Genomic DNA, 17,401 nt, shown 5'->3' with positions numbered 1-17,401 from the left:
TATCAAGCTCCAGAATACCGAGGAGAACCAATGTCTATGTTTGAAAGGCAAGTGTTGTATCGTCTTGATGTAATGTCTGCAGAACAAAGGGCATACTTTGAGACTACTCATGCAAGGTTTCAACACCTTGATGATTAGATTGAAGGGGTTCAGGCACAACTTGCAGAGCTTTACTACAAGGATCAGTAGTCTTCTGTTTTTAATGGTTTCTTTATCAGTTTTCAAATGTCTGTAATGCTGAACAATATGGTTTTATTTTCTGAACTATTATGGTTATGGTTTCTGTTTCATATTTGTTTTCCCTATGCTTATATGCTGTTTGATGAATCCAAAGGGGGAGAAAAATAGCTCACCATGCTAAGTGAAGCTAGCTGAAACAGGGAGTTAATTCTGCACCTTAAAACCAATTCTCATGCTATGCAATACTGCTGTTTTTTTTTCTGGTTTAAAATCTGGTGCAGTGCAGGTTCTTAAAGCAACAAAGCTATGAGGTTAGCTATGGGGATTTGTCTCCATCAAACAGGGGGAGATTGTTGAAGATGGTTGCTGCCCCTTCAAGATTGTGTTTGATGAAGACTTCTATGTACATTTCATATGTTTTTTGCTTTGCTTTAAGTGTGTCTTAGGTAGTGCTTAGAGGTTGTCTAAGAGTGGGCTTTTTGCTGAGTAACTCACCTCATAACCACTGGCCATGTGATAAGAACAAACATAAGTTTTCTTAAACTGTTTTTCACATGTTTTACAAAAAACACGTTTACTGCATAAAAATAAATCTGTTCTTTTCTAAATAAACAGATTCATTTTTACACTGATGCCTTGGCTAAGTCTTGTAAAAATTAGATTTTGTGCATCATGTATTTTGACTAAGTCTTCTATCTTTCAAAACGACTGAGTTTTAAATAGTTAAACTTTCTCTGTTTTCGTTTTGAAAAATAAATCTGTTCATCTGTAAATGAATATATTCTTTTTGTCCCTGGTGCCATGTCAAGCTTAAACGATTTTCAGTTTTATCTCAGCACCAGAATGGTTGACTAAGTCTCCTCACTTAACAAATTCTCTAACTGCTTTTAAAAATAAATCTGTTCATTTTATTTTCAATCTGTTCATTTTGTAACAGTTTTAACTGTTTTTCAAAATTCTGTTATAAGTTGGTTTTCTATAAAATGAAAACTTGTTTCTGAGTTTAAACATCGTTCATACATTTGCAAAAACAAGTTTTGACAGCAAAGGATTAAAAAGTTTACAAAGGATAGCATTTGTTCTTCAAAGATTTCAAAAATCAAAAAGTGTTTGTTCTTGGTTTGGTTCCAAAAGCTTGGTGTGAGGTGCAGCTACTGTTCTAGCAATCTTGCCTACTGGTTTAAGGCAGATCTTTGTATCCTCAATCAGGTGTAGTCGTTTCACTTCTCATTTCTTGTAATAGTTTGGTTGAACACTCTTCTTGATAGGTTTTCTTGAAGAATGGGTGTGTGCTGAAATAGGTTTTTTCGGCAAGAGTACCTAAGTTCTTGTAGGTTTCAAGAACAGTGGGAATTGTACTTGGTTGCACTGTGTTTTAGTGATTTCTACCTGGTTTTGGTGAAGACTGGATGTAGCTCAGTTGAGTGAACCGGTATAACTACTTGTGTTCATCTTTCTCACTCTCTGCAATTTCGTTTCTGCATAATTGATAAAACAGCAAAGAAATAAATCTGTTCAATTGAATATAAATCTGTTTTTTCTGGGCGCTATGCATACTGTTCTTAATTTCTGGAAAACTGTCTGGTTTCAATAAGAACACTGATAATCTGTTAAAGGCTAATAAAACAGGTTGAGTGTGATAGATTGTCTCACTAATTGTCAAGCCCTTAACTGAACCTAAATCACATTAATTGGAATTAAGGTTTGTTGTTTTCTGTGTTTCACTGTTTTTCAATCTGATATCTGTATATGTGCATCTGGAAAATCTATCTGCATAATCTTGTGATTAACCTTGTTGTATAAACGCTTTTCAAACCAAAACAGTGCTGCAATAAATCTGTCCATTTTCACATAAATCGATTTATTTTCTGTAAAACTGTGTTAAACACTGTTTCTGCGAGAAAGTTTTAAAAGGTCAATTCACCCCCCCCTCTTGAACTTTGGCACTATTAAACCCAACACATTGTACTTGTAATTGGTGTGCAACAAGAAATAATGTAAACCTAATAGTTGTCTTTGTGGATGTAGGTTGCAGTTGGCAACCGAACCACGTTAAATCTTATGTTGTTTATTTTTCTGCAGTTGATTCGTGATTGTGTGTGTTGCTTCCGCGTGCGTTTTTCCCATCAAGTGGTATCAAAGCCTTGGTTCGTTTACACACTAGAGATCCGATCAGCAGAAATTAATCGACGAGATGTGAAAATTGCGGTTGCAGTAGCGTCCCAGAGTAAGGGTTTCACAGAGGCGACAACAATGTCCCAAAGTTAGGGTTTCGTAGAGGCGGCAGCAACATCCCAAAGCTAGGGTTTTGCAAGGGCTGCTGCAGCGTCCTAAGGCTTAGGGTTTCCCATATCTGCTTCACAACAGCGGTGACCAGCGACGGTGGTGGTGCGGAGCGCCAGTGCAGTGGGGACTGGGACTAGGTCTGTTGGTGAGTGATTTTGGGTGGTGCAATTTTTTGTGATCTTTATTTAAAAAAAAGAAGGGATTGCCAAGATCTGAAATTAGTTTTACCGAGTATCTCGTCTAGTCATTTGAGATGGCAGAAGAAGGGAAGTTTCGAATTGAAAATTCGATGGTACAAATTTCAGTTGGTGGAAAGTGCAAATTGAGGATTTGCGAGTTTAGGTACTGAGCACATCAATATTCGATCTTAGCCAGTCTTACGTCAGTGAGCATTAAGTTTGATGATGAAGTTCAAGCTTTACTATTGCTATTGTCTTTGCTTGACTGTTGGTCCGGAACGGTTACTGCAATTACCAGTTCAGCGGGATCTGATTAATTCACTTTTGAGAAGATTCGTGATCTCATTCTTGGCGAGGATGTCCAAAGAAGGAGTTCTGGGAAATTATCTAGTGAATCACTATATGTCATCATAGGAGAGAAATATCAGAGATAGTGGGAGCAAGAACAAAAGAAGGAGTCAGTCAAAGACTCGGGATTGCTCAAGTGTAACATGTTGGAACTGAAGGAGGTGGGGCATTTCAAGAATCAATGCCCTAATGATAAATAAGTCAACATTGTAGAAGACTTCGCGGACGAGGACCCTTTAGTCTGTTGCGCGGGTAGCAGTGTGGATTCCTGGGTCATGGATTCTGAAGCATTGCAGAATCTAGTTATTGAAGACTTTGGAAAGGTAAGACTAGCGGACAATAGAACTCTTGATGTTACGTGGGCATGGGTGACATAGTGTTGAAGACACCAGTTGGTTTTTGAACTTTGAAGGATGTCAGAGTTGTTCCAAGCTTGAGGAAAAGTTTGATTTTTGTTAGGCATTTGGACGAACAGGGACATGAGGTGAAGTTCGAAAATCAGCAGTGGAAGGTCGTCAAGGGAAATCTTGTCATGGCCTGCGAAAGAAAGAGAGGTTCGTTGTATATGGTCGAATTACCGTGTCTAAGGGAGAGACCATCCCAGTTCAGAAGATAAACAAAGTCTGGTTCACAAAATCTCGTGGGCAGAAGAGGGTTGTCTTTACAAGAGAGAAACCCAGAGCCACAGGTCAGATTCAGGATGAACGAACATGGAAAGGTTCAGGTAGACCAGTCAGAGGTACTTGTGGCAGTGGGAGCACGGGTTGTGTTTCAGCTGAGGTTCCTAAACGGCAGTGGGTTGGGAGAACCAGTATTCCAACGGTTGAAACTTCTCTAGAAAAATTCTTGTTGAATATGGAGAGTGTTTATTCTCATGTTGTTCCAGGATCCAGCAGTTCCTGTAAGTGGGAGTCGGTAGGAACAGAGAACGGGTCAGTGACTGACGTGTTGAAACTAAGGGGAGTTTTAACGAAGTCTTCAAATTGATTAAGAAGGCTGGTGGCAACTAGGGGTGGAACATTGAGTTTCGCCGACAGATTACAGAAGTACATGTACACAGTTTGAAGTGCAGGTGAACATTGTTGTTTCGTGACTTCAAGTGGGAGATTGTTGGGTATGAAGTCAAGACCAATTGGGTTGGGTTGACAAGACACCATGTACACAGTTGAAGCGCAGGTGAACATTGTTCCGTGACTTCAAGTGGGAGATTGTTGGGTATGAAGTCAGGATCAATTGGGTTGGGCTGAGTAGACACCATGTTTTAGTGAGTGAGCTTAATCATTGTGTCCCTTTATTATCTCTATTTATCTCTATTTAAAGTGGTAATATGTTTAGAATATATTTGTGCAATCATGTATAGTACATCTCTTGACCTACCGAAGCAAGAGACGATCTATGTGGGTTTTGGTGAATGCAGGAGACCATTTGGTGCTGATGATGAAAATCCAATAGCAAGTGAACCATGACTCGCATATGACAGCAACGAAGCAAGGGAAAGTGTAGCTGTCATGGCAGAAAATACGGTAACCAAGAAGCAAGAGGAGGAGGAGCAAAGTCAAGGAATCCATTGTTCTGGAAAACGTATGCTTCACCCAAAATTTATCATAAAGAGGGAGACTCTTTTCATTCGCCATATTTTCTAACTCAATGGTTCAAATGGGTGAATTCGTATGTGGCTTTATACTGTGACAGACCCTGTCTTAGTCTTCATTGACTAGCAGTTCAGTGAGGATGTGAGGATAAGGTTTGCAGGGAAAAGAGAAATATAATGTGGATAGAAATAAAGGTGAGCTATTGTTGAATAGTTGTAGAAACTTTATCAAGTTAGTGCATATTTTCTTGTAAGGAGAGAAACAAAGTGAAAATAGAAATAAAAAAAAGTTAAAATATGTAACAAATAAATGAATGTATTTATATAAATAAAATTTAAAAAATACTCATAAATAAATTATTAATGATATTTATTTTTAATGTTATTATATGTATGTAATATCTTAAACGGTAATACAATCTACATTAAGATATTATTGATGATTAGGAGGAAGTATTGAAATACTTGAACATCTTTAAGAAGCTTAATACGAAGAATGATTTTTATTTCTTATTTTTTTTCTAACTTTTTTTATATAGGGAGTCGTTGACCACATACACAATTCACTACAAGAAAAAAAAATAACAATTTAAAGAAAAAATAATTAATTGTTATATTGACTAAGTTAGTAACTAATTTATAAATTAAAAAATTATTGGTATCTAAAATAATTTCTATTATTAATACAAATTTATAAATTAGTTTATAAGTTGGTATCTAACATTAGATACCAAATTTTAACTACTAGTTACTTTGGATTCTTAGTTAGTCTTTAATTATAATTAGTGATTAATTTAAAATATAAAATTATTAGTAACTAAATTTCTGGTAACTGATGTTAGATATTAATTTAGAAACTAGTTTATAATTTTTTATTAACAATAGAAACTACTTTAAATACCAATAATTTTTTAGTTTATAAAATAATATATAACTTAGTCAATATAGTAACTAATTATTTTTTATCTCTAAAATTAGTTCTTACTTAATGATTTTTTGTAGTGATTGAAGAAATTTGGCATGAATGAGCAAAATATTTTTTATGAATTAAAAATTATAATTTGTAATGATTTAGAATTATGTGTGGTTCTTAGGCATTACTATAGTTTAGTTTTGATTAAGTTGTGCTGGTTTATTTTTCCAAGTTTTTATTTGTTATTCCTAAATTTGGATAAATAAATAAAAAATTATTTTCCTAACAGTCTGGTATGTCTATGATTTACAAGTACATCGATTGATACTTTAACCTATATAATACCCTAAACCCTAAAATGATACATTATATTTTGGCCACAACTAATGTAATATGTTTTTTTATTGCAAAAAATGCACACAGTTGAGATATTACATCTATTCTCGTGGGACATCCAATGTAGTATGTGCCTTTATTGATAAAAAAAATGCACACATTTAGTATATTACTTCTCTTTCTAGGGACAATTGAAGTAATGAGTCTCACGCTAGTTTAATTTTTGTACTTGTTTTGAATGTTTTATATTAGTTAGTATTTAACATTGATGTAATATTTGTCTATTTTACATTAGTTCGCAACTAATGTAAAATATACCCCACTTTCTACATTGACAATATCTACATTGAAGGTAACTTTTAAAGTATGCTTTTAAAAATATTTTTGTATTGATATTGAATTAAAACTAAATTTAATTTCTTTAACATGTAAATAGCAATTAAAAAATAATAAAAATCACAAGAGGAAAAATATTTGTTATTTTGAATTGGAAGTGGATGGTTGAGATGTGATGGAAACCAAGTAGAGGATGCTCTAGGCCATGAAGCCCAAGCCCAACAAGGGGCCCAAGCCCATCAAGGGGTCCAAGCCCAACAAGGGGCCCAAGCCCAACGAATTACTAGGAGCATGGCAAGAGCTTTGGGACAAGAGTATAATAAAATGGCTCTTCTTATTTCTTTTATAGAATAGGGGTGTGAATGTAATAAAAAGGTGTAAGTAGTAAGGGAGTCTAGTGGGGAGTGTAGATAGGAGCCTAGGGGGTGCCAAACCGAATTTCATTGCATTTGTGTGCCATTTAGCTTGCATTTTCAGCACCTCTAGGCTATAAATAAAGGTGCTTAGCTTGTACAATTCAGATTGGAATTTTATAGTAGAGAGACTATACTCAATTTGGGAGAGAATTTGTGAGTTTTGAGTCTTCCTCTTCTTTGCCTTATCTTGTGAGCTATGGTGAGCTTCAAGTGGTGGCACTCCATCACTTATCTTGGTTCAAGGTTCCAAGTGGCGTGAATGGCTTCTTCCAATTCTCAAAATCCAGCAAGCATCTTATTCTATAAGTGTTCTTCTTCCCTTTTCTTCAATTTTCCATTCGGTAGTTTTGATTCCTAGAGTTTACTTCTTTTTCTACCGTTTATTTTGTGTTTCCAGCATTGTGTTCTTAATTCTGTTTTGGTTCAGTAGCTATCATTTAAATTCTGTCCAGTTTTAATTCTTGTTCTTCTTTCCTTTTGTTTTGATTCAATTTGACAATACATGGACTTCAATATGAGTCTTGGTTGGTGCTTAGTTTTGGTGAGTTCTTGAATTTAGAACATTGATCCAATTCTAAAGTAGAGTGCCTTTTAAATCCAGCTCAAGTTGTTCCTAAGAATGTCAAGAATCATGTGTTCTTGTAGTTACATTCACATCAAGATGTTTTGGTAATAGGAAAGGGTTTGTACATTCTTCATGGGATAAATGTAACTAAGGGTGTTACATGGACGATTGAGGACAAGTTCATGTCTCCACCGTATATGTTTCTATCTCATTTGTTTGTTACTTCGTTGTTGAAGTACACTGCAATATAAAATCGTAAATAAAATAAATTTGTAATGTCATCTTGTTGTTTTTTAAATAATTATATAGAAGTGATTATTATGAAAATGGTTTCAAGTTGCAAACACACGTGACCTCATGGTGAAAATTCAACCATGCACCATTTGTACTCACCAATTTTATTAGTCAAAACTTGTAGTCGAATATGTTAAATAAATACTAAAAAAAACTCTTATAAGTTTTCACAAACATATAAAAAAATATATTTAACCATTTTCATATGTTTGGCGTCTTGCTATTTGCACATGTAAAGAAGGGAAAATTAGAAGCACATGTTGAGAGATGCATCTTCATACAATATGTGCATGGTGTGAAGAGATATAAGTTATGGAGGTTGGACCTTAGAGAGGTTAGGTATTTCATGAGCAAAGACGTCACATTTGATAACACTCGAATGACTATGATGTGCAAAGATATCACATTTGATAACATTCAAATGACTATGATGTGCAGAGATCTAGAGAAAAGGCAGGAGAAAATCCATGTTGAAGTGGAGCTGTGGAGCCTTTTACTGAGGGATCAGATTGTTTGGAGGCATCATACAATGTTCACCAACCTTCTACCTCAATGATTGACTCTGGTTATCAGCTTACACATGATAGGGAGAATAGGATGATCAAACCTATATAGAGATTTGGATATAATGACCTTATCAGTTATGCTTTGACAATAACTGAGGAGACAAATGCTTCAGAGCTTAAAAGCTTTCAGGAGGCTGTAGAAGGTTTAAAAGGTCAACAATGATAGGTTGTCATGGAGGAAAAGATTCATTCTTTGGAAAAGAACCACACATTGACACTTGTTGATCTACCAAGAAGCCAAAAGGTTGTAGGATATAAGTGGGTGTTCAAGAAGAAGGAGGAAATACCAAGTGTAGAAGGTCAAAGATTCAAGGCTAAACTTGTGGCAAAAGGTTTTACATAGGTGGAAGGTTGATTATAATGAAATATTCTCACATCTTGAAAAGTATTGTTCTATAAGGATTTTAATATCTATTTTTAACCACTAGAATATGGTGTTATAACAGTTAGACGTGAAGACAACACTTCTGCATGGAATTCTGGAGGAGACTGTCTATATGCAACAACTCAAGAGGTTTTGTTGAAGATGAGGAGGAATGTTTGTCCCTTGGAAAAATCATTGTATGGATTGAAACAGAATCCAAGGCTATGGTACAAGATATTTGATGACTTTATAAGGCATACAATGTTCTAGAGGTGCAATTATGCTAACTACTTATACATCCTCAAAAGGAAAGAATAATATGTGGTGTTCTTACTCTTATCTGTAGACAATATCCTTGTAGCCATCCAGTATAAAGATGAATTGGAGGAGCTCAAACAAAGACTAAGTTCAGAGTTTTAAATGAAGGATCTTGGTCTCACAAGGCGTATACTAGGGAGAAACATATAAAGGGATCAAACAGTTCAGATACTACATCTATCTCAACAAGGGTATTTGCAAAAGTTGGTTGAGAGGTTTAGGATGCATGAATCTAAACCTTTGGGAACATGTTTAGGACACCGTACGAAGCTCTCAGTTTCTCAAGCTTTAAGTATTGAGGAGCAAAGGAGGAAGATGAAGATTACCTTGAATCTTAATGGAGTTGGTAGCATAATGTATGGGATGGTCTGTAACAGACTGGATTTGACTCATGTTGTTATGGTTGTTAGTAGGTACATGGCAGATTCTGGACGAACTCATTAGGAGGCTTTGAAGTGAGTGTTGAGATATATGAGAGAAACAATATTGTCTGGTCTAGTGTATAGAAGATCTACCCTTGAAAGAGGTTCTATAAAAGAGTATTTGGAAGTTGATTATGCAAGGAACATTGATACCCATAAAGTCAATCTCTGGGTATGTCATTACCTTTTTTAGTACAACAGTTTGTGAAAGATCTAATATGCAATTAGTTGTGGCTTTATCTACTATCTAGGCAGAGTATACCAGACTCACATTAGGGATAAAGGAGGCACTATGGTTGAAAGGGATGATTGTGCATAATGTATGACTTTAAACTAGAGGGGGTGAATGGTTTAAAAAGGGTTTTCGCAAACTTTGAAGTTTAGAATGAAATTATTGTGGACTTTACTATTCGTTTTACCTTTGTGGTCTTATCAGTTTGGGCTTTAATTTCTTTTCAACATTTGTTTCCACCGTTCTCAACTTGATTGAAGTTTATGATTTCAGGTTCATGCTCTTCCTGTTGAATACCTAAACCATGGAGAAGCGAAGCCCATAATGCCGCTTTGGTCCAAGGCCCTTGCTCATGCAACCTTAAATATAAAAAGATTTATTATTATAGTTACACGTATATAATGGATTTTCATTTTATAACTCAATTGCAAATGTATTGTGGTTTATGGATTCTGGATTTGGATCTCCCAATATTACTATTAATTACATAATGCATTTGGATTTTAGAACTTCACTACAAAATATTTATGCATTCTGGGTTATGGATTTTTATAATAGCAGAATTAATATATTTGGATATTCGGACTGAATTGAAAATATTTACTGCATTATAGATTTTGATTATAGAAAGATTTAAGATTACTATTATAATTACATTTAGATTTTTAAACTTAATTGAAAAAAATTAATTTAATGTATTTGGATATTTCAATTCAATTGAAAATAAATATTGGATTCTCTATTTTTGCTTATACCAGATTTTTAAATTGATAATCAGGTTTTTCAAAAGAAAATTAACCATTTAACTATTATTCTTTTTTTAAATGTGACCATAGTTACATATGGATATATCCGTTGTAACAGTTATTTATGACAGTTTTAGATACAATTTTTTTTTCTTTTAATATAATCTGTATGTAAACTATGCTTTACATATGAATTTATTGTCTTACATATGGATTTGGGTTGTATGTAATACCAATTTTTCTTATAATGAGATAGAGTCTTGAAAGATCAAAAGAATTTTAGGAGAATATAGTTTTCACTCCTAGAATGGTTATTCCTAGAATGGTTATGTTGAATATCCAATGCATACCTAAAAGAAAATACCACATTTTATTTTGTAGCCCACGTCGTAGTGTCATGTTTCACTATTCATTTTGTACTACATTATAAAGTTTCTTTTCTTAGTAAATATCTCACTTTAACCTATTTATTCTCCAAACTAAATTTGTTAATGTTTATCTTCTCACTTTTTATATATTCAAACACTTATATTTCTTTTTGAAATATAGATGTGAAAGAGTGTGGTATCACTTTTTACATATATTATGGAAAACAAAAACTAAAAACAGAAACTAGTAAGTGAGTGATATTTTTTCACTATCTTTTATTTTATTTTCACACTTTTGCCTAATTAAGCATTTTCAAACAAGGTACACTATTCTCACAATAGTACCGTGCAATGAGAAGAATATATGCAAAACCACCATACAATGAGAAAAATATGGAGTAGCAAATTGCAAAACCAACCAAAGGAAGTATACAATCACCCAATCATCCTTAATAAGCTTTGCCAAAGTACACAAAAAGGAAAGCCAACACCATTGACTTGCATATCGTGGATAAGGGAATTCCATATTTTCCTTTGCCAAATAAACCTTTGAAAAATGGCCAGTAGCAAACAACCAAATATGAACAACATAACACTTCTCCTATGCCAGATCCATGTCCATTTCTAACACGTGGTTGCCATCCCAACAACTTGGTAACGAGAGCTATTAGTTGAATAAGCAAAATAGTTGTGCCAGGTATAAAAATTGGAGACTCGTTGAAAATGAATCTACCATTATTTTCCTTAGCACTCTCGTTGGATGATGATTGCTCTTTTCTTGTTATTTCAAAGACAATGTCTGATATTCTCAATAACTTAAGCACAATGCTCAATAATCCAAAAAACCAAGCATTTGTGGTGGTTATCCTTGCCATTCTTTGAGAGTTCCACCATGTACGAATTGACAACCCTGTTCCCAAGTACTCTACAAAAGTACTTATGTTGTAAATCACAAACAAAGTGGTAGGAATCCATTGTCCAAGATCCTGCAACACGATTGAAATAGTGTGAAAAATGTGTGGATTTAGTAAGTTATTGAATATGAAGTAATATTTTAAAATTTATGTAACTATCTTAAAACTCTTGTACTTTTTTATAGCCTTAAAAGAAAGCACTAAGCAAACAAAAAAAAAAAATAGGTTGATGGAAGAAAAAAAGATTGTTTAAATGTTAAGCTTCTAATCATGGATTATATGCAGTGATGTTAGTACAACTTTCCTAGCCATTATATGATTAAACATTTTAACTCAGAAGTTATGCTTATATATATACACACAAGTGAATTCAATTTTTTTTAATCTAATTAAGTTCCCTTCCTTTATACATAAAAGATAACTTTGTAAAACCACACCTTTAATAATTCTATTACAAATAACAAATAGTGATTATCTTGAGGACTATGCAAGTTAAACTTTTGAATATGAAGACATTTATATCTTTATGAAAAATGAAGTTTAATTATTAAATGAATAAACTTTACTTGATCTATGTGTGTATTCTGCTACCATAGAGTTTGAAAATTGCATGGGATCTAAGTTCATACCTTGGGCAAGAAAGTAGAGTTGTTGATGATGCAATATGCAGGGAGAAGACTGTAGCATATTTCAGGAACAGATCTTAAGCCCCAAGTGGTGACCCAAAGATAGCCCAAGCACTGTCTGAATTGGAGCTTACCAAATAGGGTTCCAAAAATTGGACAGTGGTTGCTTAGGAGAATTTCAAGCAACCCTGAGACCCATCTTCTTTGTTGGACCATTACAGTTATGATATCTTGAGGTGAGCAACCCATAAAGGCTATAAGGTCTGGTGAACACACTTCAGATCTCCAACCTTTTGTGTGGATTTTCAGCCCTGTAAGCGCATCTTCTGATGTTGATCCATACATCCAACCCACCTAACATTCTCAATACTCAGTACTCAAAAATTTTACTAATGACAGAAAAAAGTAAACTTTTTCAAGAACAAACTAGCTTTTTTTTCATTTTTTGTTTGTTTAGGTGAATACTTAGTTTTCTCTTTTGTTTACCTCTTTACCCCAAGCAGTGTCATATTCATATTCACAACTGGCAACTTCTTTTGCTGCCTCAACATATTTCCAAATATTATTATTGGAAGCCAATGTCTTCCCTTCCAAAGCATCAGTAGCTGATTCCACAAACCCCTTTGAACTTCCAAATATTCTTTTCTTTTCTGAGAATTTCCCTGCACACATAGTAACATGGTATATCAGATAACTATAATTTCAAACACTGGAGTTTCTTATCAGCTGACAAAATATTTCGACATTATGAGACCCTTTTGAAACTGAAGAAGAATAACAAATTTAGACTCATAAGGGTAACAGTGAAATCAAAGTACCATTTGTGATGTCATGATCCTTCTTTCCATTTTGAATGTGATGATCAGGAGAAAGGCCATAAATTACTTTTCTTCGGTGCAAGCAATTTGTTCCTATGTAAAATATCCCTTGGAGTCCTGCTAATCCACCACCTAGGTACTGCATTACACAAAAAGAGGATTTATTAACACTTGCCATGTAGTTCATCATAAGGTTATTTGGCTAACTTTCTTGAAACTTGACTCACCAAAAACGTTGCCACAAGTTGATTTCCAAAAGGGTCATCCTTCAATGCATCGTAGAATTGTTGGATACATTGTGAAAATGCAACTTCTTTCTCTCCCTTTGAATCTAGTAAAATGCAGAGGGCGTGCAAAACAATCTTTGGATTATGAACATACATGTCACAATCTACGTTCAGGATAAAGGGAGCATTTGTCATCACTCCGGAAACTCTTGTCTGTTCATGATACAAATAACAGTGATTTAAGATCTTGTAAGAATTCTGAATACAAATAATGATACAAACTACTATTAGTAACACAACAATTTCTTCTTAGTTAAGAAGAAAACAAACTCACCAACACATTCATGGCACCAGCTTTATAATGATGTGGATGTTGCTTCTTCTTTTCTCTAGATACGTAGACTAAGTGTGGCAACTCGTCTGAAAGACCTTTGTTTTCGCATATTACCTATCAACAAGTACAAAAATATTTGTTTTGAAGCTGTTTATGCATTCTCTTTCAAAAAATAAATCAAACCTTTATTCATTAATATGTTTGTTCAGATCGATTGAGCATTAAAGAGAAAACTCCATTCAAGGGTCACGAATTTCTTTGTCTTCTTTAGATAAAATACTATTGTATAAACTATTATATCTTTTAAATTATGGAAATTTTTGACGTAAATAATAACATTTTTCTTCTATCAAGATAAAATAGTTAAGTGTCCTCATTTTTGTTTTTATGGGTTGCTAAATATTTGCCTGAAAATTATCTTTTTCACCACTAACCTTTTTATAAAGCATGATATAACTCCACAACTCTTTTTAATAATAAAATTTTATAATTAGGTTAGTTAATAAATAAAATTTTACAATTATGCTAGTTAATAAATAAATAAATTATTTAAAATTTAAATTAGTTATTGATGGTTGTATATCTAAATTGGTGGGGTGAATCCACTATAATTTGTTGTTAAAAATTTACCGAGAGGACTGTGCCCCAATCAAATTTTCATTCAAGTGCAGTCTTAAGTAATTTTTTTTATGAGAAAAATTTGAATAAATTTGAAATATTTTACAGAAATCCCAATCCATTGAAAAAAAATTCTAAGAGTTATGTATATTCATAATTTCAAAACAAAATACAAACATCATCAAAACTTACCTTAATAATTACTTCCAAAAAAATTCATCCTCACTAAGTTCACCCCACACACAACAAAGCAGTTACAATTGATTAGATTGCAACAACAAAACACACAATAACAATTAATTATAAAAATAAAAATAATTAATCATTCTAAATAAATTAAATACTATTTTAAAAATTAAAAAATTATTAATATATAAAATAATTTATATAATTAATAAAAAATTATAAAATAAATTTTTAATTAATTACTAAAATTTTAGTTATTAATATCTTAAATTTTGAATTAGTATTAATAAAACTAAATTTACATATAAAATAATAAATATCTAAAATCTTAATAGATAATAATTAAATATTAATATAAAAACTATTTTATAATTTTTTATTAATAATAAAAATTATTTAGATATTAATAATTTTTTAATTTATAAGATAGTTTTTAATTTAAAATAATAACTAAATATTTTAATATTTAAAATTAATTTTTATTTAATAAGTTTTTATAAAAAACATTTAATACAAAATAAATTTTGCGAACCAGCTATCTTAAAGTGTACCAAACTCCAAACTTTAGTTGGTACTCAAGCTTCACAACATATATTGGTTGGGACCTACCAAATCATCGTTGTACTATAAAGTGATCACGTGCTCCTTATTGAATTGTCTCGTTAAATAAGTACTGTTCATTAAAGGTGTTTGAAGCTACATGTGATTTAAATAATCATCAAAACAAAATATAAAATAAAATATAGTTAAGTTTAATCTTATTCTAATTTAATATAAAATTCAAATAAAATCAAATTAATATTTTAAGGGTTTTTTAGGATTTTTTTGCTAATATACAATTATTAAAATTTTAAAAAAATTGTAAAACAATTTTTTTTTAAAAGAATTATTAAATATTTTATAATAAAAAGAATGAAAACATATAGTTTGAACTTACTTTAATTGTTATTGTATTTATAATATAAACTTTATCTGATATTTATAAATAAATTATAAAATAAATTTAGTACCAAATTTTTTATAAATATAAATGTATTGTAAATAAAATAATATTAATCTATACAAAAACAAACACGTTTTTTTTATATATTTGTTAGTAATTAATTGATTTTAAAAACATAACATTATATTTAAATACAATGAATAATTTTATTTGATTTAAATTAAAATGAAATTATTTGGTTGAAGAAAAAGTAAATCAAACAAATTAAAAAAAAAATATTTTTAATTATTATTTTGTATCGGATTGATTTTCAACACTTCTAACAATTTAAGTGTAATCGGAAAAACTCAGCTATATATCATTAAGTACTTCTTTTATTTATAATAATTAACATAACAAGGTTTGCAAAATCCATCAACATTATATTGCATTAGTATAACTTAGAAAGTTCTTTTTTAACACGTATGGCTTTATATTATTGTAATATTTTAAAATAGTTTTATTATAATTAAATTTATCTTTTCAGTACATTTAATTATGTTTAAAAGATAAAACTGCATTAGAAGAAGGAAAGAAAACGAATTGGCATAGTAGAAAAAGACAGGTACATATATTTATTATTTATGTAATTAACTGCAATAATATAATATGTACCTTAATTATGGTTGGATGATTTCTAAGCTGTGTATTTGAGAATATAGCAAATTCTCCTATGAGAGGAATCGAATTTGTTGCTGCATTCATAATTTTACTGCACAGACTCTCATACTCCTTCTGCAATCAAAAGCCAAAGACATAATAACCACCACGTAAAATGAAGTTTTGAAATAATAATTAAGAATATAAATAATAATTCAAGATACAATTAGATAATTATAAATTTTTATAATAATAATAAATTTTTGTTTGTATGCTTAAACAATTAATTATAAAACATAATTTTATATGTATTAGACTATGTTAGAAATAAAGTACTAATAGACTCAAGTTGCATGGAACAACTAGTATAAATGTTGTTTGAAATGTGCCTATGTCTGTAGATATTATATACATGTATCATTTATAAGTTTTTATTTCAATAAATACAAATAAGTATATTTAGTCAAATATTTTTTTTTCAATAGGATATATTTAGTCAAATATATCCTTTAAGTATTTGTAGTACATATCAAATTCTAATAAATTTTTATTTTATGGTGGTAGGAGTTGTATATTTCTTAATTTTTTAAGAATATGTTACAATATTTTATCAATATCAAGATTTCTTGAAGAACATGTTAAAAGTTATTTCATGTCAACAACTTATCTAGAAAATGTGGATATCAATGTTATAGAGTCATTAAACTATCTCAGACCCTACACATTGCTCAAAAGATAAAGAATATTCATATACTTAGGTCTATAAAATATTGTCATGTTCTAAAGATATTGTCAAATAAGTCATACACATTAATTCTAAGTTAAGAACATTGAATGCATCTTCAAGTTTCAAAGCATGCTAAGATCTAAGAAAAAGTAATAGCAAAAAAAGACCTTCATAATGGTTATAAAGGATTTGCAACGAATCTTTTCTTCTCAAGCTCTATATAAAAAAAATATCTATGAAGGAATGTTGAAAAAAGTCTTGCAACTAGAGGGAACATAATATCTTAAGTTATTCTTAGCATTTATAGTTGTGAGAAAAAATATAGTTTGTGTTCGAGAACAACCTAAAAGAATGAATCGAATCTTGTATCCATTGTAAGACATAACCTCTCTTTTAGTGAATAATCTAGAGATGTTTTTTATCACTTTCTTCGTAAACCTTGGTTTGAACCAAAGTGGTAGTTGTTTAAAGAATACTCACATTTAGTCAAAATAGTATTCCAAATAATACTATGTGTTTTAGTTATGAGTGATTGCGTTTCAAAGAATATTTAGTCTTAATCATAAATAGTTGTAGCCTAAAGAATACTTGGTTTTATAGTGATTGAACTCTAGAGAAACAATACTCAATGGGTTAGAAAAAAAAATATTAGGTTATAAATAATTCTCAGGATTTTAGTCAATGATGTTTGTGATCCAATAATACTTAGAATTTTAATTAAGAATATTGTTGTTCAAATAATACCTAAGTTGTTTGTGTTTCAAATAATACTCATTTTTATTTTCATAACATTAGTTTAGTTAGTAAACTCAATCAATTTATTATAATTTCATTTAATAATAATACTTCTTTTTTTATATTATTATATTTTGAAAATAACTTCATTGAATTGTCAATTTTTTCTATACA

At 31.3% G+C, this 17,401-nt stretch overlaps 1 protein-coding gene across 1 annotated transcript in view; it reads right to left on the bottom strand.

Moving 5' to 3' along the window:
- Nucleotides 1–10,705: 10,705 nt before the first annotated feature.
- The window catches only part of LOC137834383 (cellulose synthase-like protein H1), a 19,090-nt gene continuing 12,394 nt past the window's right edge, over nt 10,706–17,401 (bottom strand). The window contains exons 3-9 of the mRNA XM_068642439.1: nt 15,781–15,900; nt 13,380–13,493; nt 13,046–13,258; nt 12,819–12,957; nt 12,487–12,662; nt 12,004–12,354; nt 10,706–11,446 (exon numbers count right to left, since the gene is read on the bottom strand). Coding sequence (XP_068498540.1) covers nt 10,910–11,446; nt 12,004–12,354; nt 12,487–12,662; nt 12,819–12,957; nt 13,046–13,258; nt 13,380–13,493; nt 15,781–15,900 — 1,650 coding nt within the window. The 3' untranslated portion in view covers nt 10,706–10,909. The remainder of the gene's footprint in view (nt 11,447–12,003; nt 12,355–12,486; nt 12,663–12,818; nt 12,958–13,045; nt 13,259–13,379; nt 13,494–15,780; nt 15,901–17,401) is intronic.

Source organism: Phaseolus vulgaris, chromosome 5 (assembly GCF_000499845.2).
Source record: "Phaseolus vulgaris cultivar G19833 chromosome 5, P. vulgaris v2.0, whole genome shotgun sequence".
NCBI classification, from domain to species: Eukaryota; Viridiplantae; Streptophyta; class Magnoliopsida; order Fabales; family Fabaceae; genus Phaseolus; species Phaseolus vulgaris.
The sequence above is the reverse complement of the archived record's forward strand: the minus strand, read 5'-3'. Positions and strand labels throughout refer to the sequence as shown.